We start from the raw sequence: 27,990 nt of genomic DNA, 5'->3' as shown, positions 1-27,990 counted from the left end.
TTTCTGGAATATGGGGGTATTTATAGAGCAAAGAGGCGGCGCGGGAGGCCACCGAGGTGGGCACAACCCACCTGGGCGCGCCTGGGCCCCCAGGCGCGCCTTGGTGGGTTGTGCTCCCCTTGGAGCACCCCTTAGGTACTTTCTTGGCCCATCTGGTGTCTTCTGGTCCAGAAAAAATCCACAAAAAGTTTTGCTGCGTTTGGACTCCGTTTGGTATTGATTTCCTGTGATGTAAAAAAACAAGCAGAAAATAGCAACTGGCACTAGGCACTATGTCAATAGGTTAGTACCAAAAATGATATAAAGTGATTGTAAAACATCCAAGAATGATAATATAACAACATGAAACAATCAAAAATTATAGATACATTGGAGACGTATCAGCAACTTATAAAACAATCTTTGGAAAGTCGGATGGGTGCGAATAAATCTTCTCTCAAGTTTAAGAACAAGTGCAGCAATAGCTTCAGCATAAGTTTTGGTTCTTTTAAGTATAGGAGCATCATCACAAGTCAAAGTTCCAATGCAATTAAAGAATTCTTGGATGGCACTTTTTCCTATAACATTCCCTTGTCCCAACACAAAAGTTTTAGCATGAAGATTAGTGGAAATTCCAATTTTAGGAGTTCTACCGTCATCCATTTCTGTCATACCAAAGTCACTCATGATGATAGTTTCAAAACAAGCAGACAAGATAACGATCAAAACAAGAAAAAGGCAAAAGGAAAATATTTTTGTATTTTTGTAAAAACTTTTTAAAAGTGGGAGAGATGAAAACGAGAGGCAAATGGAAAATAACGTATATGAAAGGAGATGAAGGTTTATGCGTAGGTACTTGATAGTTGTTGATGATGTCTCCCCGGGAACGGCGCCAGAAATTCTTCCTGCTACTTGTGAACTGCGTTGGGATTTCCTCGAAGAGGAGAGGACGATGATGCGGTATAGTAGAGATAAGTATTTCCCTCAGTTATGAAACCAAGATTATCAATCCAGTAGGAGAACCAAGCAACACTATGTAAACAACACCTACACAGAAACAACAAATACTTGCAACTCAACGCGTAGAGGGCTTATCAATCCCTCAACGATTATGAGCAAGATTAGACTATATAGTTTTTAATAGATAGATCAAACAAAAATACAAAATAAAATTGCAGCGAGATATTTTTGGTTTTAATATATGATACAAAGTAGACCCCGGGCCCATAGTTTTCACTAGAGGCTTCTCTCATAAAAATAACACACGGTGGGTAGACAAATTACTGTTGGGCAATTGACAGAAAAGCAAATAATTATGACGATATCCAAGGCAATAATAATGTATATAGGCATCACGTCCGAGACAAGTAGACCAAAATGATTCTGCATCTACTATTATTACTCCACACATCGACCACTATCCAGCATGCATTTAGTGTATTAAGTTCATGGAAGAACGGAGTAACGCCTTAAGCAAGATGACATGATGTAGACAAGATAAACTCACATATGAAATAAATCTCATCTTGTTACCCTTAATAGCAACGATACATGCGTGTCATGTCCCTTTTTGTCACTTGGATTGAGCACCGCAAGATCGAACCCATCACAAAGCACATCTTCCCATGGCAAGATAAATCAATCTAGTTGGCTAAACCAAACCAATAAATCGCAGAACAAATATGAGGCTATAACAATCATGCATAAAAGAGTTAAGAGAAAACTCAAATAATATTCATGGATAGATCTGATCATAAACTCACAATTCATCGGTTCACAACAAACACACCGCAAAAAGTCATTACATCAAATAGATCTCCAAGAACACCGAGGAGAACATTGTATTGAAGATCAAAAAGAGAGAAGAAGCCATCTAGCTACTATCTATGGACCCATAGGTCAGTGGTAAACTACTCACGCATCATCGGAGGGCAGCAAGGATGATGAAGAGCCCCCTCCGTGATCGAATCCCCCTTTGGCAGAATGCCGAAAAAGGCCTCTAGATGGGATCTCGTGGTTCTGGAACTTGTGGCGGCGGAAAAGGTATTTCAGAGCTAGTTCAAACGGAGCCTCGTGGGCCCCACCACCCATCAGGACGCGCCCTGGTGGGTTGTGGGCCCATGCTCCCTCGTTTGGTCTTCTCATGAAGCATCTAGTGTCTCTTTTGTCCAGAAAAAAATCTCCAAAAAGTTTCGTGGCATTTGACTTCGTTTGGTACTAATACTCTGCGACGCCAAAAACAAGCAAAAAAATAACAACTGGCACTGGGCAATAAGTTATAGGTTAGTCCAAAAAGGATATATAATTGCTTGTAAGTGTATATAAAACATCCAGGATTGATAATATAATAGCATGGAACAATAAAAAATTATAGATACGTTGGAAACGTATCAATGTCATCCTCCATGGGTTGTATGAGATCTTCCTCTTGATGCAAACCCATTGAAACATACCTAACCCCATATAAAACTCTCATGTAGATCATGGGTTAGTATACAAAGCGTAATGGACAATGCTTACCATACCATGGGATCACTTGATCCCTCTTGGTACATCTCTGTACGCTTTATGTGTTGATCAACTTGATCCACTCTTTGACTTAGTCTTGATCAACCTCTCACATGACCAATCTTTCGATAATTCCTTGAACAGCACATTGGTCATCACATACTATCCTTGAAACCAACAAATGAACTTCAAGAAAAACCTATGGACAAACCCTTCAAATATAGCTCAAGGCAACCATTAGTCCATAGAGATTGTCATCAATTACCAAAACCAAACATGGGGCACCGCATGTTCTTTCAGAGATGATTGAAGGAGACGAACTAGTCCTCCCCGACCGTCAGTTGTTGCACCTATTTGTGTTCTATTGTGGATTCTTCAACCTTTTTATAATCTGTTGCCATGAACTTATCTATAGTAGGTACATGCAAGAAACATGACAATGTTGTATTTACACACCAGGTTCAGACAACACACGCATTGTGAAAGAGAGAGAACCTAATATGTATCCTTTGCAGGTTTGGCAACACATGGCGAGAAGAAGACATGATAGCACTCATGGCATGCAGATTATAAAGGATGGTGTAATGGTAGACTCAGATAAAAATAAGATGTTGAAAGGGCGAGGCATTATATACAATAAAAAATTACAAAGGACTAGCCGTTGCTTCATTAATATTTTAGGATTGTCCAATTGTTTCTTACTAGCATTGAAATGCAGTGATCAACCACGAGCACAGTTGAAACATGGTTCCGAGCAACGCAGAAGGTTCACTGGAGGTGAATGTAGTTAGATAGTCAAATTGTCGCCGTTATGCAGTTGTGCTAGTGTTATGGATCATGCGGGTGTATTAATTTTGTGTAATGCGAAGCACTTAATGTAACACCGATGCACCGGAGAACTGGACTTTTGCTAGGTCTTGCAAGATCGAAGGCTATCTGATTTTCGTAAAGTATGATTGTATTTTTTGGAGCTATCTTAAAAATATACCCATTGCAACATACAGGTACTTACAAAGTAAGTCAATAATTGATGGTGATATAATTCAGACGATTTTTAGGTAAAAGCAGTGAAGGGAGGAAAGTATGTAAAGTTGGATGAGTGAACCATATGTCTTTAAAGTAAGTATTTTTTAATATATAAATTAATGCTCTCTCCGTTTCTAAATATAAGTTCTTTTAGATATTTCAATACGGACTACATATAAATGTATATAGACATATTTTAGAGTATAGGTTACTCATTGTGCTTCGTATGTAGTTCATATTAAAATCTCTTATATTTAGAAACGGAGGAAGTAAAAAGTAAAGAGTAGAGATCAACACTGGTTTTTTTAGGCAGGATTAACACTGGATAAAGATCCTAAGTTCGCGTCAAGAAAAAGAAAACAAAAACAGGGGTCGCCGGTGGGTCGCCGGGACGATTCTCTCTCCAAACCGAAAACAAGTGAGCGAGATTCCAGGCCCACGTATCCAGGGGCTGACCCAAGACACGAAGCAAAACAAGCAAACTCTACCCTTTACTCCCCTTCATCTCTCTTTCTCTCTCTCTCTCCTCCACCCCGACCTTCTCGACCCTTCCATCCCCTCTCTCACCCCACCAATCTACCGTCGCCGGACCGGGCAGCGGGCCGGGCTGCGCGATGCTGCCGCAGCAGAGCCAGGCCGCGGCGATGATGCAGCAGGCGGCCGCGATGCAGTCCATGTACGCGATGCCGCCGCCGCCGCACCACCACCACCTCCTCGGCGCCGCGCCGCCGCAGCAGGTCCGTACGTTACCACTCACCCACCCACTCCCCCGCCGCGCCCGCCCGCACGGCAGCGCGCCGCGGAAGTTTGGTATGCCATAGGGCTAACTTTGGATGAGCTTAGTGTGCGAACATCGGGGAGGGCTGTAGGCATTTGGGTCTGTCCCCTGTTTCCGCTTTGTCTTGGTGGTTTCGGAGGCGCTTCTAGTCTGCGGCGGTGTATGGTAAATGGAGCGGTTGTTTATCGAGCCCGAGGGTTCGCGGAATTCTGCTGTTCTGTGTGTCTCCGAAGTCCGGGTGGACTGGATTCTGTCGGCGCCGAGGTAGAAACTGAGGACAGCAGTATTTCTGACTGACTGTGAATGATCAAGTTCATTCTGTTTCGTTTCGGGTAAAAGGAGCAGAGTGAGTGATCTTAAGGCGCTTAGTGTTCAAATCCGTGGCGATTTTAGATTTTGATGTTCAGTTAAGTGAGGGAACAGTCTCCAGGTCATATGGACGTTTTTATATGTTATATGTTGTAGTGAACGATTAGCGAGTAATTGGTAAGTGTCCGGTGCTACGATTTCTCATTTGTTTCACTTTGTAAAACTAATAGGATGATTTCAGCTTGTTTGGTTAACTTTCTCAACGGGATTGAGGACTTATTGGTCTGGAGTGCTAGTATTCAAACTTTGATGTTTAGTTAGTGGTTTGCTTGTGATGCTTATTTGGTGGAAGACTGCTAATGCTTCAAATTATAGTGTTCTGGACATTTTGGCTGATTGATTAAATTTTATTCAGCCAAATCTAGCTGGGAATCGCGTTTACCTTGCCGCTCTGTTGTATAATTTTTTACCCAGTGATTTGACATCGTGGGTTAGTTTTTAAGTCTCTTTCACTCAAATCATGAGTTTTTGCACTTGCCTTGTCATGCACCTGATGTAAAATGCTTACATTGTTATTACACATGACGATTTCCAATACTTTGCATTTACACATACACTTTTTCCTGACCGATTAGGTTTTCATCGCAAAGCATGTAGAGTCTTTTATTTTTGATGTGCACTTAACATATTGGAACTTCCTGGTGATATCCTATAGGGTGTGCTGTGCTCTATAGGTTGCACACATTTGACTTCTTCTCCTTACATTCTTCTTATCAATATATTTTTCTTTTCTTTCTTTCAATGTTTTTACATTTTTATTTTTGCAGATAGAGCCAATTCTTACTGGAAATCTGCCACCTGGTTTTGATACAAGTACATGCCGCAGTGTGTGAGTCCCATTAGTGTTTTTTTTCTTTATTTTTTTGTTTGCATGCTTTGAATTGAATATCACATTTTGAACTTTTACTTCCTTTTGCACGCACACTTGTAGATTTAATACTCCCTCCGATCCAAAATAAGTGTCACAGTTTTGAACTAATGTTGAACTAACCTTAGTTCAAAACTGCGACACTTATTTTGGATCGGAGGGAGTACCTAGTTTCACTTTGATGCTCTTGCATGGATATCGTCTATTTTTGTCTGGCAAATACTTAATTACAAGCACTGTTTACACTGTTTTTTGATTTGCCAAGTTTCTATAAATTTTAGATATGTCGGCAATATTCATGTTCAAGTGACCGAGGCACTTCTCCGGGAGGTTTTCCAGAGTGCTGGTTCAGTTGACGGATGCAAGCTTATAAGAAAAGAGAAGGTAGTTTTCATTCTGTTTTCCTTTTTTTGGGTGCAGTTATGTTTGCTTTTAGAAGGTGAATACAAATATATGATTCAAGTTTAGAGGATGGCAAAATTGACCTTTTGACTATATCTTTTCTGCAGTCCTCGTATGGTTTTGTTGACTACTACGAACGCGGATCAGCTGCCCTAGCAATTTTGACACTTAACAGGAAGCAAATGTAAGAAAAAAGAATAGCTAGGAGCAGCTACTAGTTCTATTCTTCTGAAACTTAGTTTTGTCACTTGTTTCCAATACTATACCTTACTGAAGAACGTTATTGCAGTTTTGGGCAGCCTATCAGAGTTAATTGGGCATATGCTAGTGGTCAGAGGGAGGATACAACAGGTTAGTACTACTGTTTCTTGTGAATCACTATTCTAGCATCTTGTGCGGTAGCTTTTGACCAGTTATGTTAATCCTTATTCATTTTACAGACCATTTCCATATATTTGTTGGTGATCTTAGCCCTGAGGTCACGGATTCTGCATTATTTGCATTCTTCTCAGCATATTCTCCCAACTGCTCGTAAGCATTTCGTGCTTCCTTATATTCATTACTTTCTTTTGCTATTGGGCTTAGTTAGAGAATTTGTGCTTTCCTGAACTATAATCTTGTAATGGTGCTGTTATACCTAATATTTGTCGATTGGCAGTGGTGCTTGTGTTGCCTAGTGTTGAATCATTTTAAAATGGTGTGATTTGTGTTATCTAGTGATGCTCGAGTAATGTGGGACCAAAAGACGGGAAGATCAAGAGGTTATGGCTTTGTTTCCTTCAGGAATCAACAGGTGTGCTGATTCTCAGTCCCAACCATCTTAATCTGTGCTTTGTCCGTTCCGGGTTTTTGCTGAAATTGATTTATTTGGTCTGCAGGATGCACAGAGTGCCATAAATGACTTAAATGGTATGCCCTCAAAACTTTTCTTGTTCAGACCTGTTTTATGTGCAGTGAGGATTTCGATTTGTTTTGCCTATATATAGGCCTATGCATTTGATATTTTCCACGATTGAAACGGTTATGTAAATGACATTGTGAGTGCCAGCTTCTTAGTTTTAAAGTACCGGTGATGACAAAATTAAAAAATTAACCTTTCTAGGTCAATGGCTTGGGAATCGGCAGATTCGTTGCAACTGGGCAACAAAAGGTGCCAACAGTGGCGAGGACCAGCTAACATCTGATTCGAAAAGTATAGCTGATGTAAATAACAATTTCACAGGTATAATCCTATAGATCTGTTGTATTTTGTACTACTATTTAGATTATTAATTTGCTAAGATGTTGGTTTCAAAAGATGGGTTAGGTAGAACATTAGTTCTTCGGTATGTGCTATTATCATTGTCAAATAATCTTTTAGTTAACAATACTTTTCATAAAGGTTTTATTGGTTCATGTTGATGCTGGAGTTTGATTAGTAAAGCATACCCACTTAAAGCTGCATTTTTCTAAATTTAGCAGTAATTAGCTGGTTTGACCAGAATATTTCAATGGGTATGTGATTCTAGGCTGTTTGATTGTATTTATTTGGTTTATGTGATATCTGTTTTTGTTGCGATGCTTTATGTTTACATGATGTTCTTGGGCTTTGACTGCTAGGAACTTAAGTATTGCAGTTCTTCATATGTCATCAACGTGTTTACATTATTATCCTTATCCTGAGATTTGTGGTGTCTACTATTTGTCTTGTCCAGAAAATGCAAAGCAGAAATCAAATGAAGATGCTCCTGAAAATAATCCACTGTACAGAACTGTTTATGTTGGGAACCTTGCTCACGAGGTAATGCTCTTCAAGCATGCTTCTATGGATGCTTCTCTTATGCTTTGTCATTCACTTGCATGGCTCATGTAGACTATAAACTCTGTTGTACTTTGCATGTGGTATAATGAATTTATTCAAAATGTATGATGAATTATCACATCTGTCCCAATTGCCGCCTTAATGATTTCATGATGTTCTTAATACCAGGTTACTCAAGACGTGCTTCATCGTTTCTTCCATGCACTTGGTGCTGGAGCCATCGAGGAGGTCCGTGTCCAGCACGGCAAAGGCTTTGGTTTTGTCAAGTACAGCAACCATGCCGAAACTGCCCTTGCAATTCAGACGGGTAATGGTCGTATTTTGGGTGGTAAACCAGTCAAGGTTAGCAGCTCCTTTCCTGCTTAACGATTTTGCCGATGTTTCATCTTAACCGCCCTTTCTTCGCTAGTATTTTCTGACTGATGTCCTGATTGGAGCTGCACGTCGGTCTTTTCTCTTGTTTTGCAGTGTTCCTGGGGCAACAAACCTACACCCCCTGGTACCACCTCTGCGCCTCTGCCCCCTCCTGCTGCTCCTGGCCACCCTGCTGCCGCCGACCTCATGGCGTATCAACGTGCTATTGCGATGAGCAAGATGGCTTCGACCCAGGCATTGATGCAGGCTCAGCATCTCAGGCAAGCAGCCATGGGGATGGGTGTAGGTGCGAGTCAGGCAATGTACGATGGTACTTTCCAGAACGTCGGTGCCTCACAGCAGCAGCAGCAGCAGCTCATGTACTATTAATTCCAGTCTTGGAGGGAGCTCACCTTTGTAATTTGACCCGGATTTTATGTTTTCTTTTCTATCTTTGTCGTGTCTATATGCAGTGTGACACTATATGTCGGTGTTGCCGTCTGGCTGTGTTGGTGTTGCCGTCTGGCTGTGTTGGTAGTGCACCGAATCTGTGTCTGTAGTGATGCAAGTTGACCGGTTAATATCAAATTTTATGTTATTTTCTCGTATATATATAGGCGACCCCCCTTTTGTTTATTGATAATGTGATCGATGAGGCTAATTCGAGGAGTTTATCTCCATGATGAGGCACCACTGCAGCATTGATCACAAGCTGAAAGAAAAATCATTAGGTAAGATGGCATGACTCATTTGAGAAAGCTAGAAGGGAAGGAAAATAATATTGATGATTAATGGAAGGCTAAAAATCAATCAAGGTTGCACCTCATGTCAGTGGATGAAATGCTAGCACTACCACACAATAGTTGAAATGATAGCTAGGAAACAAAACAGAGAAAAAAATATTATTGTGGTAACAACCCCATTCATGAGAAGGTAGCATGCAACAAATGGACATTTTTTTTACAACATTCTATACTCTAGAGGATGGCACCTTCTGGTCTTTCACAGAATTCAACTAAGAATTTTATGCAGTGGAATATCATTTTGAAATTACTTGGCATCCGTAAGCAGCAAAAAACATTTTGAGGAAAAATCTTAGTATTATTATAGATCAAATTGCAAAAAAGAATAAGAACAGAGATAAACAGACCATTCATAGGTTTCCTTCACTGTTTCAAGAACAAACGAAAAACTTGATATATCAACATCATGCACCTAAAATATCACAGCTGACCAGGAATGCGAGGACAACAACACTAGTTATGCGCCTCTGTTTTGATTTTATTAACAATACCAGTTTCAAACAAAGTACTCATATAAGCATTTAGGAGGAATCTTGAATATAATTACTATTCGAGCATTGCTAAAGTGATGGATACTTGAAATGTAAAATACAAACTGAATAAGGTATCAACACGGGATTTCTTTTTTAATTAAAGCGTAGTCACAATTACTTATTTAAGGTTCCAAAGCAGAACATTAAGCATATGCACTTAGCCAACTTTCATGTTAGATAGTATCAGCCATTTATACCTTCAAGAAAGTGTAAACAATTATCAAATGTGTCTACCACGCTTAGGAGAACCAGACCGTAGATGAGACTTGAAGTTGAAATGGAGAGAAATATGCTAATGTAGTTTTTTCTTGACTTGAAATCATGCTTGGTGCGCTAATGTAGTACTATTTTTGGAAACAAGCTGACTATTAATGGTTATGTTAAAATTGTCAAGGTAGATGATAATCATGTTAATTCCCATGACAACAAAATATTCAGAAGCTCAATTACTCAAATGATTAAATTGGCTCATAAACATTGTGTTGTCTAGGGCATCAGTTGGAATAACAAGGCAATCCTTAAGAGAGAGTTAAGTTTTATCGTTAAACCGCTTTACTGAATTGGGTATGTTTTCTACAAGTGTGGCAACCCTTTTACAACTCCTCTTCTTTTGTTGTTTTGCAGCAACGACATCAGGCCCGATGTACATATCTATTAGCTCTTTAACATGGGGTGCTCTTTCCATGACATCTTTCATGACTTCCTAAGAATGATAGGATAGATAATGTATACATGTAATTTGACATTTTGGGTCAGTTGATAAAACAAAAAAGAACTCAAATAGCAGCAAAGTGAATGCAAGTACACCATGTGGACTGCTAATGTATACATGTAATTTGACATTTTGGGGTACACTAAAAGCTGAATCAATAAACCGGAGATGTTTATTTCTATAAGTTTGGTAAATATCTTGAAACTGTAACCATCTTACCCTATAAATGATTGAACTATCAGGACATTAAACTCATCTGATAGTTGAGACAACATGTACTATACTTTATGAGTGCGACGTTTTGGTGCCCAGGCTCAGATGAGGGCATGAACAGCGCGGCCATAAAATATAGAAAAAAAATCCAAATTCTTTTGTGATGCATTTTGCTTGTAATTTTTTCTTTTTTTTTTTCAGTTTGTAATCACGTTACTGTTTACCGGGCTCGTCTGAGCCTGGGCACTGAAGTGGATTATCATATACTTTATATCTTAGTCTTCTTGTGACATCGAACCTGCAGGAAAAGGCATGGCCACGTGTTATTGGTATCTTCGCGATATTTGTAAAAAAAAAGGCCGGCAACAGTGGCGGAGACAAGCCTAGGGCAACTAGGGCTATAGCCCTAGGCTTAGTACCAAGATCCCTGGTAATTTCTTTCTACAAAGTACTAACATTTTCAAGAATTTGTGGTTCAAGCTTAACTGGCTGCTAGCTTCGCCACTGGCCGGCAGTATGCGAGTTGCTAGGGACGCCGGTTCAAACAGCCACCCACCGTGCAAGTTAATAGGAGGGTTTTTTTTTTTGAGGAAAAGTTAATAGGAGGGTTAGCCTGGCGGAGCGTCGTGGGGACAATTCCGGGCTGTGGCCACCCCTTCCATCAGCGAAAAAATATATATTTATAGGATACACGGCACATTTTCGTGGCCCAGGGTGGACTAGGAGGATTGTCAGCGCGTGACGAGGACAGGAGGAGCAGTGGTTCGCCGCCCCATCCCCGTTCCTCTGGTCGCCCCCCATGGTGACTGCTGCCACTTCCAGCTTTTCTTCCTCCTCTAACTTCTCCTCCCCTAGTTCCCTGAGTGGCCAGGTGTTCTTCCTCCTCGGCTCCTCCCCATCTCCACTGGTCCCCTACTCCCCTGACATCTGAGCAACTGCTCGAGTCCCCTCCCAATCCAGCCCCCAAATCCCATCTCCTTACTCTGTATGCTCGCTCTTTTCCCCTAGATCCTTTCTAAAATCAAGCAGAACCAAGTGGGTCTGTAGGCTGTAACCGGAAATTCGTGGGGGGTGGTGATTTACATTTTGCAAGTTGCAAGCTGGGAGCAACGATTCGAAAAGCTACTGTAACATGTATGCCATATGTTGATTTAAGTTTTTGCAATTCCATCTTCACATGTACTCCCTCCGTTCCTAAATATAAGTCTTTTTAGACATTTCAAATAGAATACAACATATGGATGTATATAGACATATTTTAGAATGTAGATTCATTCATTTTGCTCCGTATGTAGTCACTTGGTCCAATCTCTAGAAAGACTTATATTTAGGAACGGAGGGAGTACATTGCAGACCACCTTTGTTTTTGTATTTTAGATTGTTAGAGTAAGTAGATTACTTCGAGTTAAAGAACAAATGTGGAATTATTATTTTTCAGCTGATAAAATTTGTTTGCACAGTGTAGAGAATGATTTGGTGCATCGATAATTAATTGATCGTGCACTAAGCACATATATATAGGTATAAGGGATGCGACCGGTATCTTGTCTCCTAAAATACACGTACATACAGAGGGAGACAGATACTACAGGTACTGCATACAGAACCCGGACCTACGTACATGTACACATGTTCAACACCCCCCGCAGTCGAAGCGTCGCCGGTGACGCAAAGACTGGACCGAAAGCCCTCGAAAGTCAAGGTGGGTAGTCCCTTCGTCATCACATCGGCGAACTGCTGATCGGTGGGCACATGGAGAACACGAACACGACCAAGTGCGACGTGCTCCCGGACGAAGTGGATGTCGAGCTCAATGTGCTTCGTCCGTCGGTGATGGACAGGGTTGGCAGCGAGGTACATCGCGGAGACGTTATCACAGTAGACGAGCGTCGCCTTGGTGACCTCACATAGCAACTCCTGGAGTAGCTGTCGTAGCCAGGAACACTCCGCGATGGCGTTAGCCATGGCCCGATACTCGGCCTCGGCGCTCGATCGTGAGACCGTGGGTTGTCGTTTAGACGACCACGAAATCAGAGAGGGTCCGAGGTAGACGCAGTAGCCGGAAGTGGAGCGTTGAGTGTCGGGACACCCAGCCCAGTCGGCGTCGGAGTAGGCGACAAGGCTGGTGTCTGGCGAGGCCGTCAGGGTGAGACCCATGGCTGTGGTGCCACGTATGTACCGAAGTATACGTTTCACGAGAGCCCAATGGGTGTCACGAGGAGCATACATGTGAAGGCACACCTGCTGGACAGCATACTGAATGTCCGGACGCGTCAGTGTGAGGTACTGAAGCGCACCGACGATGGAGCGGTAGAAGGGAACGTCGGACGCCGGAGAGCCCTCGACGGCGAACACCTTAGCCTTCGTATCGACAGGCGTGGAAGCAGGCTTGCAGTTAAGCATGCCCGCTCGCTCCAGAAGCTGGTAGGCGTACTTCTGCTGGTGCAGGAAGAAGCCAGTAGCCCGGCGCACTACCTCGATGCCGAGGAAGTAGTGGAGAGCCCCCAAGTCCTTGAGGGCGAACTCTGTGCCGAGGCGAGCTGTGATCTGCTGAAGAAGCGCCGGCGAGGACGCAGTCAGGATGATGTCGTCGACGTACAGTAGGAGGTACGCGGTGGCGGGGCCCTGGTGGTAGACAAACAGGGAGGCATCGGACCGTGTGGACCGGAACCCCTGTTGCTGAAGGAAGGCCGCGATCCGCTGGTACCAGGCCCGAGGTGCCTGCTTCAACCCGTAGAGAGAACGGGAGAGCAAGCACACGTGGTCCGGATAGTCGGTGTCGACGAAACCAGTCGGCTGCTGACAGAACACATGCTCGTCGAGATGGCCATGCAAGAAAGCATTAGACACATCGAGCTGGTGGACAGGCCAAGCGCGAGAAACAGCAAGCTGGAGAACAGCGCGAATCGCGACCGGGGCGAAGGTGTCGGTGAAGTCCACGCCGGCGCGCTGGCGAAAGCCGCCACCACCCAACGCGCCTTGTAGCGCTCGAGAGAACCGTCGGGGCGAGTCTTGTGGCGGAAGACCCACTTGCCAGTGATGACATTGGCACGGGGTGGCCGCAGGACAAGCTGCCACGTACGGTTGCGCTGCAGGGCGTCAAACTCCTCACGCATCGCAGCTAGCCAGTTCGGATCCCGAAGGGCTGCGCGAGCGGAGGTGGGAAGCTGGGACGGCGTCGAGGTAGAAGCCGCGCATGCGTACTCGTCCGATGAGTAGCGCGTGCTGGGACGCAGGGCCCAGTTCGAGCCCGAGTGACCACACCGGCGAGGGGTGCGGCCGCGGCGACGGGAGCCGCCGAGGGAGCCACGGCGACGGGGGCCGCGGCGGGGCCGGCCGAGGGGGCCATGGCGACGGGGGCCACGGCGTTAGGGGCCGCGACGGGGGCGGCCGAGGAGGCCGCTGCGTCGGGGGCCGCTGCAGGGGCCGCCGGCGCGGGGAGCGCGGGCAGGGCCGAACCCGGGACGCGGCTGCGCGGTCCACCAGAAGACTCCGAAGGTGATGGTACCTGCTGAAACGGGAACACGGGCTCATCAAAGTACACATGTTGCGAAGTGAAAACGCGGTGGGAGACTGGATCATAGCACCGATAACCTTTGGTGTTGGGAGGATAGCCAAGAAAGATGCAAGGGAGTGACCGGGGCGCGAGTTTGTGAGGAGCAGTGGACGCGGTGCTAGGATAACAGAGACACCCGAAAATGCGAAGACCATCATCAGATGGAACCGCATCGAAGAGGAGCTGGTGAGGGGTGTAGTTCCAGCGGGAACGACAGGGGCGAATGTTAATGAGGAGGCTGGCGGTCACGAGCGCGTCCGGCCAGAACCGAGCAGGCACGTAGGAGTGGAAGAGCAACGTACGGACACAGTCATTAAGCGTGCGAAGGACGCGCTCGGCGCGACCATTCTGCTGAGACGTGTAGGGGCAGGTGAGGCGAAAGATGGTGCCGTGGGACGCAAGTAAATTGCGGACGGCAACGTTGTCAAACTCCTTGCCGTTGTCAGTTTGCAAGGCGAGAATGGGACGACCGAACTGTGTGGTGACATATGAATAAAAAGCGGTGAGTGTGGCAAGAGCGTCGGACTTGCGACGGACTTGCGACGGAGAGGGAAGGTCCACACATAATGAGTAAAATCATCCAATATCACCAAATAGTATAAGTAGCCCGTGTTGCTAGCAACCGGGGACGTCCAAACATCACTATGCAATAACTGAAACGGAAAGGTGAAAATGTTTGTAGACTCGCTAAAGGGAAGACGAACGTGCTTGCCAAGACGGCAAGCCTCACAAGTGTGATCGTCGACTTTATTACATGAGAAGGAAAAACTTTGAAGAATCTGACGCATAATGGTGGAGTTGGGATGACCGAGACGGGCATGCCAAAGATCGACACTGGCGGCGAAGGCGGCGGGGCGACGGGTGGTGGCGGCGCCGGAGGGATGCACTGGATAAAGCTCGTCCGGGCTATCACATCGGTGGAGCACCATCCGTGTACGGGCGTCCTTCACAGAGAAACCGATATCGTCAAATTCAACAGTTATAGGATTCTCACGAGCAAGGCGACGAACGGAAACAAGATTAGTGACTAAGTCAGGAGACACAAGAACATTAGACATATGCATAGGAGTGGAAGTAGAAGGAAAAGACATATGACCGACGTGAGTAATGGGTAGGGAGGAACCTTTACCAATGGTGATACGGGTGGGAGTATGAACGGGAGTGGCAGATGTGAGGTTACCGGGATGAGCAGTCATGTGAGCAGTGGCGCCCGAGTCCATGTACCAGTCACCACCGCCACCATAGGAGCTCGGTGACGGGGCGGAGTGCAGTGCAGCGAGCAAGGCCGGGTCCCACGGCGGCGGCACCTGAGGAGGGTAGCACCCTCCGTAGGCCGGTGCGGGAGCAGCCCCAAAGGCCGGAGCGGTGGCGGCGGCGGCGCCGTAGGCGGGCGCGGCCCCATAGGCCGGCGCAGACCCGTAGGCGGGGGCCGGCGGGGGAGGGGGCACCATAGCCGCTGTAGGGAGCGGCGTTCTGCGCGGCGAAGAGGGCCTGGTGACCCGCCGGGCGGGCCCCCCCGGAGCCGGAGCCCGAGGGACCGGCATGGAGTACGCGTGGACGACGTCGGTCCACGGGTTGGTGCCGTACGTCCATGGGGGAGTCACCTGCTGCTGCTGCTGACGAGCCCCCCCCCCCCCCCGACGCCTGTTGCTGCTTGCGGCCGCCCCCACGGCGGTTGCCGTGGCGCCTGCCACCCGGCTGCTGGGGGCAGTGGGAGGGGCGGGCGGGAGGGGGAAGTACCCCGGAGGCGTTGGTAGCGGCGGCTGCTGGCGCGGCGCGGGTGGGCGGTCGGTGGAGGGGCGCCGCGGGAGGTGCTGGCGGCGAGGGCGTGGTGCTGCACACGCTTCTTGACCCCTTCATCCTGCGCTCCTCCAACCTCAAGTACGCCACAAACTTGGGGAAGGAGGGCTCCGGCATCAAGGTGAGGTTAGAGGCGGCGTTGTCGAAGTCCTCGTTGAGGCCGGCGGTGAGCGTGCTGAGGAGGAGGTCGTCGTCCACCATGGCTCCAATGTCACGGAGCTCATCCGCCAACGTCTTCAGGCGGCGGCAGTAGTCATCAATGGACTGTTTATCCTGGTGACAGTCAAAAAATTCCTGCTGCAAAAAAACGCGGCGCTGAAGCTTGTTGTCGGTAAAGAGGCCGTTCAGCTTGACCCACAGGGCGCGGGCGTCGTCGCCGGCGCTCACGACGGTGTGGAACAAGTCCTTGGAGATGGTGGTGAAGAACCACCGGATGATCGTGGCGTCGATCGCGGTCCACTCGGCGTCGTCCACCATGGCGCGGAAGTCCACGGTGCCATCCACGTGATCCACGAGATTGTTCTCGCGGAAGAGCAGCGTGAAGTACGTCTTCCACGCGAAGTACGTGGAGTTGGAGTCGTCGAGGATCACGGGGACGCGTGCATGAACGTTGATGTCGCGGATCTCGGCAGGGTCGACGGCGAAGGGGTTGGAGTAGGTGGAGGCGTTGGATGACATGGCGAGGAGATCGTGGGGAGGGAGGCGGCGGCGCGGCTGAGGAGAGGCGGCGCGGCGGCGGGAGGTAGGCGGCGCGGCGGGAAGGGGCGGCGCGGCGTGGAGGGGAAGGCGCGCGGTGGGAAGGCGGCGCGCGGGAAGGAGGGGTGGTGGCGGCGGCTTGGAGCGGCGGCGGCGGCGGCGGGAGATCGCGGCGGCGGCGGCCCGAGGCGGCGGCTAGGGTTAGCGGAAGCTGGAAGATCGACTTGTGATAGATACCATGTAGAGAATGATTTGATGCATCGATAATTAATTGATCGTGCACTAGGCACATATATATAGGTACAAGGGGTGCGACAGATATCTTGTCTCCTAAGATACACGTACATACAGAGGGAGACAGATACTACAGGTACTGCATACAGAACCAGGACCTACGTACATGTACACATGTTCAACACACAGCAATGGGCAGAAACAGAGAAACAACTATGCATTCATTTTTGCTGAATCTTTAGTGAATAACATAGTCCATGGCTATATTTTGTAAACATCTTTTATATATTAATAATATATAGGAGTATATGTGTGTGTACTCTCCAATGATTCTAAATACCTGATACATACATGAGCTTGCACTTTCTTGCTCTTATGTTTTGTTTTGGGTGAAGGGAGAATCGAGTTTTTTTAGAATGGAAGAATAGGAGATTTGTTTTTTTTTGAGGAATCAGAGTTTTTTTTTTTTTGACACGAGGAATCGGAGTTTTTTTTTAGAGTATGAGGAATCGGGGATGGTCTGCGACAGTGCACTTCCCACGAAATGGGCCTTCATTGTTTTCTGTGGCGCATCGAGTCCAGACAAAGCACCAATGTGAGAGAGCCCTCCAGCCGAGCAAAGCCCCTCTCGCGTCAGACGCCGCGTGGCCTTCTCCCCCTCACCCCCATGGCGCAGCCCTAGCTCGTCCTCGCGACACCTCCACTCCATCGCTAACCTCCCCCTCCCCCTCCCCTGCTATACTTCTCCGGCGCCCTCCTCGCCTGTGGTCCCCGCGAACCTCACCGCCGGCGGCCTCTCCTAGGACCTCACCGCCCCCCGCCCCCCGCTTCTCCCCGGCCGCCCACCCGTCATCTGCACAAGGTAATCTCCCTCCTCCTCCCGCTCCTCCACTCCCTGATACTGCATCCTTGGGAGTCGAATCGCATTGGGCCTCAACTGGTGGAGTCCGACCGCGTAGTTCCGGGACCATCTTTGGCCAGCACCGACCGAAGCAGGGGAGCCCTCTCAGTTCCCCTCGCCAGCTAGTCCGCAGCAGCCCTAGGCGGCGCCCCCATCTCCGGCGGCAGGGCTACTCCGGGCGGCGCCTCGACTCCGGTTCAATTTCCCGTCGTCCGACCCTCCTGCCATTTACCCTCGAGGTTTCTGTTTTTTTAGACAAACTCGAGGTTTCTGTTTGTCTTCGTCTGGTTCAGTTTCTGTAACCCTAGGTTTGTCTTGGATGGGGACCGATCGAGTTAGAAGGAATAATGTTGTGCGCTTTCTTCCTGTGCCCTCCTGGTTTAGGTATTTTTCTGCAAGGATCGTTCATGAATTTTGGGGGTTGTTTAAATCGTCTTTGGGCTGCAGCATTTGTTATGCTCAGAACTCTGTAGTGTGCATTTTGTGTTTTGGGAATGATTCTTTTGGTGTTTGTATGCCGTTTTCTCAAGTTCTCATAGCATCAGGATGATGTTTTTCTGTAATGTATGTGTGAAGTATGAACACTGCACATTTCTTGTGATATGGTGTGTGGGCGCCATTCTGGTTAGCTTAAAAAAAAGCTGATGCACCCCCCCCCCCCCCCCCCCCCCCCCCAAGGGAAATATACAGTCTTCCTTAGAGTGGACAATAAATGGACTGCTTGAGAGTTGATTATAGACATTGTGCCATAGCTGATTAACTAAAACGGTTAAGAATTTTGTGTTTACTGTTTATGGTTAAAATTGAAAGGACTAAGAATTCAGGAGTTATATGTGGTGATACTATGATTTTTAGATGTTTTGATGCTGCTTAATTTATTAAGATCTGATCTACCGGTTTTTATCTTTCTAGGCCTATGGTAAGGGCAAATTGAGCTGCAAGTGGCCATTATCAGAATGGGTGAAAGTAACGAGAATATCCAGTTTTCGTGGGGAAAGAAGAGAGCAAAAGGTGGTGCCAAGATGGATACACAGTTCTATGGTTCCTTCACATTTGACAATGTGAAGTACTCACTGTATGACTGTGTATATCTTTTTAAAAATGGTGAATCTGAACCATACATTGGAAAGATAGTAAAGATATGGCAGCAAAATGAAGCTAAGAAAGTAAAGATTCTTTGGTTTTTCACCCCGGATGAGATCAGAAATTTTTTAAGAGGCCCCGTGGCGGAGAATGAGATATTTCTTGCTTCTGGTGATGGCACTGGCCTTGCCGATATCAACCCACTGGTAGTTTGTTCCTTCCTTACTCACATATTTGCATTTTTTAATTGGATTGATCCACATCAGAAATGCAATTTGAATTTATAATCTTCCTGTATAAAAGGCGTGCTAACAATATGCAAGGAGCAACAGTTTGATTACCACTTTTGGAAGTATATTTGGCAATACTAGACAGAACAAAAGCCTGAATGAGCTGGATCCGGCTTGGTTGCTCATTTGCAAAACTGAGCAGAACCAGCTTGGTCAGTAGAAAGGGGCAACAAGCTAGTTGGGGTCAACAATTACATTTTTTCGAAGCTAGCTGGGCGCATCATTGTTAATTCAGTTCATTTCTGACCTTTCTTACAGGTAAAATGTTCTAATAGCGATTTTTTATTGCAGGAATCTATTGCTGGTAAATGCACTGTTGTTTGCATTTCAAAGGATGAAAGGAATCGCCAGCCTACCCCAAAGGAACAAACGGTCGCTGATTATATCTTCTATAGGTTTTTTGATGTTGGAAACTGCACACTTTCTGAGCAAGTACCTGAGAAAATTGCAGGGCTGGAAGGTCAGCAATGGATGTCAATTTTGTTCATGCATTACATCACATTAAATATTTCGTTTAAGCAGTACATTATACACACACATATAATGGGCACGTACATCTCTAACTACCCTCCTTCTGATGCAGTCAACGTGCTGCTTAATCCTAAAGATGAGCAAGTTATATGTTACCCGGATCAGGATGTGCAAGGCATGGATCAGAAGGTGGGTGCAGGTCTGGTTGCACCCCTTCCGCAATCAGCGGTTAAGATGGATGAAATTCCTGTTGCACCCCTTCCGCAATCAGCTGCTAAGATGGAGGATGAAATTCCTGTTGCTGCAGTTCCCCTTTCCCAGTCAGTGGCCATTTCTCTTCCCCCATCAGTCAAAGAGGTGGATAAAGCTCAGGTTGCTGCTGTTCCTCTTCCCCTAGCAGTTGAGGAGGATGTTCCCAAACCCACACAAAAAGTTTTCAAACGTACAGAGAGTACACAGAAAGTTCTCTCTGATAAGATGCCTTCAAAGAAGTTGAAATTATCTCAAGATCTCACAACGAAGAATATGCCTTCAAAGAAGTTGAAACTATCTCAAGATCTTACAACGCAAAGTATGGCCCCAGTTCCTGACGTGAAAGTTCGCTCTGTTCCTTCGGCGCAACAAACAACAAGGCAGGCTGTAAGTTTTCTGAATTAGTAAATAGCTGTTGGTGACATATTTCAGAGTGATAAATATAATGCGAAAAAATGGACATGTTATAAACATGAAAAACACAGTGTCAGTGTCACCTTTTGTATTCTTTTATTCTTTACCCCGAGCAGTTACTATGTGTTTGCTCGTGGACATGTAAACTGGATGCATGCTCAGTGAAACGAAAAACACGTTGATTGCTATCCAACTCCAACGTATCATAATTTAACGCACATAAAAGGATAAGGTATATTTTGGTTCCTTTTCAGAGAAATAGTAACTTTACTTTAGGCTGTGGTGTGCTTGGAACATTTTAGTTGACAAATTTAAACCAGACCATATGCCAAAGACACAACACTGGCCTACTCTACTGAAAATTAATAATTCAATGCCATAAAGCAGTCCCTTGAATGGTGAACTGCCACCATGCACTAGAGCAGGTATTTTGGGGCTGTGCCCTTTTCGAACTTACCACCTGAAGTATTATTTACATGTTCAGCTATATTTCTTAAGCATTAGTAGATTGAATCTTGGGCACATATAATCGTTTATTTGTACACAGCAAGTAAAGGGGTCTCAAATTTCTCAATTATTTTGATTTATGGACTGTTCTTTATTTGGCAGAATATTACGTGCTTTTGATAGAGATTTGACCAGTGCTATTTACGAGTAGGTTTGACTTGATAGATCATGCACAAAATGCTGTCGTTTACAGTTTGCTACTATCATGTTTACTTTCGTGTGCTAATACACAGTTTGCTACTATCATGTTTACTTTCGTGTGCTAATACACCTTTATGTTATTTAACAGGACAGAAGCAAATGGTTCAAACCACAGGTGAGTGATCTTTTCTTTGCTGTATAGTCGCTTGTATATATGTTGTTGTTGTTATGAAGTATATGTTATATCTGCAGTCTTCACTTGATAAATCGTTTCATCAAATTAGCATAGTACTAAGATGTAGCCTTTGATTTTCAGTTCTATGTTATTGTCTATTGAATGAAATCATGCTTTGGCTTTCAGTTATATATATGTCATAAACTCACAATCTATATTAAATGTAATTTGCAGCCATGGCATGGAAAACTAGCACAAGCTGATAAGGAGGGGAGGCTGGTGTATATTCAGAATCTTGACATACGGTTTGGAGCTTCTGAAATAGTGGTACTATGACTATCTTCTTTTTCTGTATTTGGTTGTCATGAAGCCCGAGCTGCTTCTAGTTCTCTAATTGTGTTCCTGGCCTAGAAGGATCATCTACTTGTCTTCTTGAATAGCTTAAGCTTTCTGTTCTGTAGGCCGTGTTTGGCATTGATGTGGATTATGACGATACAGCTTTTCCAACTGACTCTTTCCTATTATTTTGGTTTGGCTAAACCAACTCTTTCCTGCCCCCATTACTATTTTCCGCAGCAGATTATCATAAACAAGTCACCACAGCACAATCCAGCAACCACAATCTGAGCTTTACACAGCTGTGTACACTGATTTCTGCCTGCTTAACTTCTACAGTCTCTTACAAAATGTCTCCTGAGTTTGTGAAAAAGGAACTATGTGCTTCTGCTCAAGAAAGCAATAAATAAATAAATATGTTTTTTATTCGATAACAAGTAGCAGCACAGAGAAGTTGAAACTGTTGGGGCATGAAAAAGTTGATTAACTCTGTGCATATCCATCTCTTTTTCTCAAGGATCTTCGTCCACCCTATTCAGTACTCATTCTACTCGTGCTTTGTTTAGTCTTCATGTTCTTTTCACATGTTATCTGCTCCTCTCGTGTATCGCACCATCAATTTAGTGAACATATCTTATTACGATCATGTTTGCAGGAACTTATTCGTGAGGCACTACAACTATCTTGTACTGCTAAGCCTATTAACCACCCGACCTACGATGATCCTAACAATGGTGAGTGAACTTCTACACAAATACTAACATGTTCCATGTAACCTTATCCAACGCAGTTTAAATAAAATGCCTTTTTCTAACTTGTAGGAAAAGCATATGTTGTATTCAATTCTAGAAATATTGCTGATGAAGCTGTTATGAAAATCAATTCAGGCTTGGTTGTGGGTGGAAGGTAACTCACTCTATTGTGTCAATACTTGTTGGAATGATGAAATGTACTTTACTTCGTATTCAGTGCTGGCATGTAATAAATTTCATACCAAGCGTCGCTACTGTTTGTTATGTTCCAGTTTCACATGATGGCACCTCAGTTCAAACCAACTGCAAAAACACCGGTCGGAACTAACAGAGCTTTATATTAACCAATTGCTTCTGCGATGAGCACCAATTTATGTGTTTTACTAGTTCTTTAGTTGGCAAATCAGACAGGGATTGTGCATGTGCAACATTGCAATTGCTGGTTACACAGTTTGTATGTGACTGCCACTTTGCACTGCTCAGTATAAAGTATATAGTTCTAGTATGAATTAGTAATCTTCTAGTTTGGTCTTCTTTTGCTAACTGCTGGTACTTCTGATTAATTGTATTTCTTGCAGACCCCTTTACTGCAGCAAAGGGTTACTTAAGGTCCCAAAACCAGCTTCAGGAGCTCTGGTTGGGCACTTAACCATCAGTAATCAGAAAATGAACCCAAGACAACGAGAAGAGCAGGTCTCGATGGTGTCCTATAATTAATCCCGTCGCAGTTTCTCGTTTTCTGTACATGATATCAATGCAACTGTTGTTATTTCCGCAGAAGAAGGCAGTGTCAACATCACATTGTTCTCAACCCAATACAATAGAATATGACCTGGCCTTGGACTGGATGCTTGTCCGAGAAAAGCAAGCAATGAAGTTCAGTATACTTCATAAGGTAAATGCTGCTTCCTACGTACTCTCTGTACTTGCGTGGGTTCTGTAAGTTGAGACCTTAATTTTTGCATGTGCAACATCGTTTTGCAGAGGCACGCAGGTGAGAGGAAGTCGTTTGCAGCAAAGATGGAGAAGTAAGTAGCTTCTTTGGAGTCGCTTAACCAAAATGGAATGGGAACCGGCCAGATGGAGTTGTCAACTATCATCCCTTGGAGCTTGGTGTGTTGTTCACCCGAAGCAACACTTGGAAGTTTTTGTCGCTGTGGCAACCTTATATGTGCGATGGTTTATGTTTGGCTTCGACTGATTGAATTCCGAGGTGGGACTAACTGCAACGTAGGATGTTCTTTCTTTAAGGAGGGAAATGTATAGGGGTGGGAATTATGAGGACATTAGCTTCAGGAATCAGAGTAGTGGGAAATTTCTCATGACATGCCTTCAGGAATCAGAGTAGTGCCGTAGAAGCAAGTAGCCCTTTGCAGCAAGCCGGAGGCGGTTTTAGCTTAACAGTAAGCCAGCCAGCGTAGTAACGGTGCCCATCTGCTGCTGCGTGTTTTTGGATAGCAAATTATGAACTACAGTATGTATGTTCCGAAAGTTCACGGCTTGGCCATCTTTTCTGCTAAATGTACCGCATTCTTGAATGGCCCCACTTGAGTCTGCTACCAGTTGTGTTCGATGATGATTCATCTCTGTTAGTGGCGCCTTTTAATTGACCGGCGCCTTTGAATGAACGGTAAAGCTTAGGGGCCGTTCGGAATCACTCCGCTCTGTAACTCCGCCGCGGAGCGGAGCGGCAACCAGTTCAATTTTAGCGAGCGGCGAAAGGGGTGCTCCGCCCGCTCTGCTCCCTGGCGGAGGAGCAGAGGATTCCCGAACACAGCCAAAGTATGACGCACCCTCGGTTGTGTTGGACGTGTGCTAATCTGTAGCTGTGACTATGCTGTAAGGGCAACTCCAACGCGGACGGACTCATCAAATGTCAGAGCATCTCCACTCCCCCAACAGGACCCTCCAAGGCTCTTTTTTTATCGCCGACGCTAAAAAAACGGCCCCAGGAGTCCAAATTTCGCCGGTTAGGGTCAAGTTAGCGTTGGCGGACTCAGGCTGAACCCGGCGCGCTGGGAGGCGTCGGGGGAAACGATTTTGGCACGAAAGCCCGGTGGACCCGCCGAGTCAGCGACCAGCCGCGTCTCGTCTTCCTCATCGCCTTGTTTTCCCGCGGGGAATCAATACCAAGGCTGCCGCCGGCTAGCCTTCCATTGAGATCCCTCACGGGCGGCACAATGCGGTGACGTGCGCCTTCCCCTCCCTCCACGCGTACACGTCTGCCGCCCACCGGCCACTATAAAAGCCGCCCCTTCCCTCGCCGGTGGGCGCACTCACCCGCAGCCTCTCCCGCCGCCGCCGCCCCCATCTCGTCTCTCTCTCTCCCCGTCTAGATCCGCCGATGGGAGAGCGATTTCACGGCGATGGAGCGGCGGCCAACAGCTTCGGCCGCCGCCACCTGCACGAGGCGAACTACCCGGCGCCGCCTGACATGCGCGTGCCGGGGCGGTGGAGGCTCAGCGCCGGAGGCGTCCCCGTCCCTCTGCAGCCGACCGACGCCGGCCACTTCCACAACGAGATCGCGTGTGTTCGGGCCTCCCTGCCGGAGGAGGAGCGGGACCTCCCAGAGTACGCCGCTAGCAACCACGCGCACTGGGCGTTGTACTTCCAACGCCGCGACAAGGAGCAGCTCGTCTCCACCAACAACGCGCCGGTGAGGGGGCGCCACAACACCGACGGCCGCCGCCTATGGTGGGGCACCCCCAGGCACACGCTCCACGCCGTCCTCGAGCACCTCGAGGGCGGCAACGATCCTTTGCTCGAGTACCCGGCGGCCCTGGTCCGGCCCCCCGCCGGAGTGGTGACCCTCGGTTGCCGAGGCACATGGTGGGCGGGTCCTCTTCCTCCTCCTCCTCCCGTTCATCCAGTTCGCGGACGCTCGTCAACGTCAAGGCCGAGCCCGTGGAGACGCCGCTCAGGCGGCGCACCTACGCTCTGTTCCCTCCTCCTCCCGCCTCGTCAAGCCAAAGACGAAGCCGGGTCTCGTCGCCATGAAGAGCGAGCACGAGGACATGGCCGCCGATGAGGAGGCCGCCATCAAGTGGGTGCGCGAGGACTACGTCCGGCTGGAGATGGAGCGCCAGCGCCGCGCCCTCGAGGAGATCGCTGCTTGGTGCCGCGGCCGTGATGAGGGCAGTGTCATCGTCCTCGAGGACAGTGACGACGAGGCACCGCCGCCAACCAAACCAGTCTGCCAAGGCGACCCAGGGCAGGGGTGCAGCAAGGACGGCGGCGGCGTGAAGAAGGAGGGCGACGGTGACTATAGCGCCTTCGGCAAGCTCTTCGGCCTATAGGCGGCGCGGTAGGCGGCGGCGCGTTAGTAGTAGTTTTTTTTAAAAAATATGTGTTTTCAATATGTAAAAATGCAATGGACCTAAATTTTGCCGAATTATGTGTCGTGTTTGGCCAAATTTTGGCCGAGTATGGTTTTAAAACAACTGCGTGTGAGGCGACCTGGGGGCGGCGGCTGGGAAACCGATCGCCCCCCACGCTGAATTTATCGCCGGCGCGCCCCCAGGCGGCGCTATTTCAAGCCCTTGGGGGGCCGAACGGCTGGAAATGCTCTCACGGACGGCGATAGCCGATAGGGGTGAAGACTTCAACGCACACGGACTCACCAAATGTCACGGACGACGATAGCCGATAGGGTGAAGGCCCAAAATGGTAAAACAGGGTGCACGGGAGTGTCAACTTTTGGTCAGATGACGCATGGTCTTGCATGCATGTGCTGCCCATTCTCTCTCTTCTCTCCTAAACCAATTCATCCATTTTTTCCACCTTTGCTAACTTAAAATTATTCATATCTCTTAAACCAAACTTTCGATTTCAAAACATTTTATATATTTGAACTCATGTCGCAAAGACCTTTAAAACAAAACCCATTTTGGATACATTTTAAACGACTTTAAAAGTCATGAAACACATTTCACATATTTTGCCCGCTTGAAATCTTATGAATAAAATCATTTCAATCGGTTTCACAAGTTCACATTTTCGGTTTTATGTTGTTTTTCACTTTCAGAACTTACATTTCACTTTTCACTGACTTGTTTCAGATAAATCATATCTACTTCAATTGCACATTTTTGAAAGAACATATTCATTATTTTAAAATAAACCTTTTCACATTTCGGAATGGTCAGTTTCATAAGTTGACATTTCAGTTCATATCGTTATTCACTTTCGAAACCTACATTTCACTTTTTTTGACAGCTGAAACAACATGAGAGGCTCCTACTGCAAATTAATTAATAGGGATCAATAATGTACAAGGGGTCATTTACAAATCATCCCCTTTGGGGATGAGGGTTGGGAGAAAATTCTTATTACAGAGTGTTAATAAAGGAAACTAGGAAGGGTTTTTGTTTCTTTCCCACCCTATAAGTGAGGAGGGACAAATTTTCTTTTAGTCTTGGACGCCCATCTAAAGTGTTTGTCGTTTCGTTCCTTCCAAATGCTCCAAGCAGCTAGAAGAAAGGTTTCCATAAACAGAGGTTTGTTCCAAGAGTTTTTTGCTGCAACCACCCAGTCCAGACGTGTACCTATTCTGCCCCCCATCATATGAAGCTCATGCCAGCAATCAAGGCTAAAAGGACACTTAAAAAAAGAGATGTTGCAGAGAAGGCAACATAAATTAGTGCCAATGTTATAGTGTCTTCTTTTTAGCATGTTTCGAGTGTTGAGCCTATCAAACAGAAGCAACCAACCAAAAACTTTGATTTCCATCGTTGCTTTGGACTGCCAGATCCAGGTGTATGTTCAATTCGCTTGGATGTCCTGTAGTATTTGTTGGCCGAGTAGTGTGTTGATCCCCATACATGCTTCCATACATCATTGACCAAGGGATCTGTGAGCTCAATTTCCGTGGTTTTTTGTTGTAGGTCAGGTGTCTCCTCACGCGCTTGTGTCGAAAGAGGTAGGTGAAACGTTTGCCACAGAGAAGTGCTTCCCAAGAAATCTCTCCCAGAAATATCTTCATGTTGTGCAAATGAAAAGGCTCGAGGATGGGTTTCAGCCAGGACATTATCAAGCCATACGTCTTTCTAGAATAGAGTCGTAGATCCATTGTGAATAGTTACCTGTGTAATCCCGCGATAAATTGGCATAAGCTTTGAAACATCCCGCCACCAAAAGGAGCCGCACAAGTCCATGGCATGTGGAATATTTTGTGGTGTAATATGTATCCTAGATTAGTTCCGCCAATGGGAGATCCCGGTGATTATAGAATTTATGTAAGAATTTGGGGAGTAACACATCACTTTGTACTTTCAGGTTAAGAACACCTAATCCCCTACATTCTTTTGGTTTGCATACCATGTTCCATGATGCAAGTGAGTTACATGTGTCACCTTGGTCATTTTTCTTTGTCCAGAGGCTTTTCCTACGTATCTTGTCCAGGAGTTCAATGATGCCAGCTGGCAGTTTTAGAGTGCACAAGGCAAAGATTATGAGGGAAGTTATGATTGAGTTGAGCAGAGTGAGTTTGCCTCCATATGATATCATACTGAGAGTTGCTGATAGACGTCTTTCCACTCGGCAGACCAGAGGCATGTCATCATGTATGGTTAGTTTAGTTGTGCCCATGGGGAGGCCTAGGTATGTGAAGGGCATCTTTCCTACCACACAACCGAAGATGTTTGCTAAAGTGCTGTAGAGTTCTTCATCACAATTTATTGGGATTAGTGTGGATTTGTGGGATTTTCAGACCGATCAAGGTGGCATAATCAGACAGAATGTTCTTGATGATTGTAGCTTGAGTGGGGCATGCAGGCAGTGCAAGGATGGTATCATTAGTGTATTGGATCACTGGGTACTCTTTCTGGTTGTTGCAAGGGAACGGTAGGCTAGCGACTCCTCCGGAAAACACATCATTGATCGCAGCTTGTAGCAAGTCTGTTGCCAGTACAAAAATTAATGGAGATAAAGGATCACCTTGGCATACACCGCACTTGCAATGGAACTGCCGTCCAGGAACTCCATTTAGTAAGACAACAGATTTGCCCGAAGAAGAAAAATGCATTTAATCCAGTTCAG

General features: G+C 46.2%; 2 protein-coding genes across 3 annotated transcripts; both read left to right on the top strand.

Moving 5' to 3' along the window:
- Nucleotides 1-3,955: 3,955 nt before the first annotated feature.
- Nucleotides 3,956-8,693, top strand: LOC109756684 (oligouridylate-binding protein 1). The gene is made up of 12 exons (XM_020315528.4): nucleotides 3,956-4,250; nucleotides 5,428-5,489; nucleotides 5,810-5,912; nucleotides 6,038-6,114; nucleotides 6,220-6,281; nucleotides 6,371-6,461; nucleotides 6,648-6,723; nucleotides 6,809-6,839; nucleotides 7,033-7,152; nucleotides 7,625-7,710; nucleotides 7,900-8,073; nucleotides 8,200-8,693. Exons 1-12 carry the CDS (start codon nucleotides 4,128-4,130, stop codon nucleotides 8,473-8,475), a joined length of 1,281 nt encoding a protein of 426 aa, XP_020171117.1. The 5' UTR covers nucleotides 3,956-4,127; the 3' UTR covers nucleotides 8,476-8,693.
- A 2,515-nt stretch (nucleotides 8,694-11,208) lies between these two features.
- LOC109756682 (protein ANTI-SILENCING 1) lies at nucleotides 11,209-23,492 on the top strand. 2 transcript variants are annotated; one of them, XM_020315527.4, is made up of 11 exons: nucleotides 11,209-11,480; nucleotides 18,446-18,822; nucleotides 19,198-19,366; nucleotides 19,490-20,016; nucleotides 20,840-20,866; nucleotides 21,101-21,193; nucleotides 21,858-21,936; nucleotides 22,024-22,108; nucleotides 22,533-22,647; nucleotides 22,733-22,849; nucleotides 22,939-23,492. In XM_020315527.4, the coding sequence occupies exons 2-11, from the start codon at nucleotides 18,490-18,492 to the stop codon at nucleotides 22,984-22,986; spliced, it is 1,593 nt and encodes a 530-aa protein (XP_020171116.1). In that variant the 5' UTR covers nucleotides 11,209-11,480; nucleotides 18,446-18,489; the 3' UTR covers nucleotides 22,987-23,492. The 2 variants fall into 2 exon arrangements, with proteins under 2 accessions (XP_020171116.1, XP_020171115.1); XM_020315526.4 differs by lacking the exon at nucleotides 11,209-11,480 and adding an exon at nucleotides 17,131-17,494.
- The last annotated feature ends 4,498 nt before the right edge of the window (nucleotides 23,493-27,990 follow it).

Source organism: Aegilops tauschii, chromosome 2 (genome assembly GCF_002575655.3).
Source record: "Aegilops tauschii subsp. strangulata cultivar AL8/78 chromosome 2, Aet v6.0, whole genome shotgun sequence".
NCBI lineage: Eukaryota > Viridiplantae > Streptophyta > Magnoliopsida > Poales > Poaceae > Aegilops > Aegilops tauschii.
This window is presented reverse-complemented; position numbering and strand designations above follow the sequence as displayed.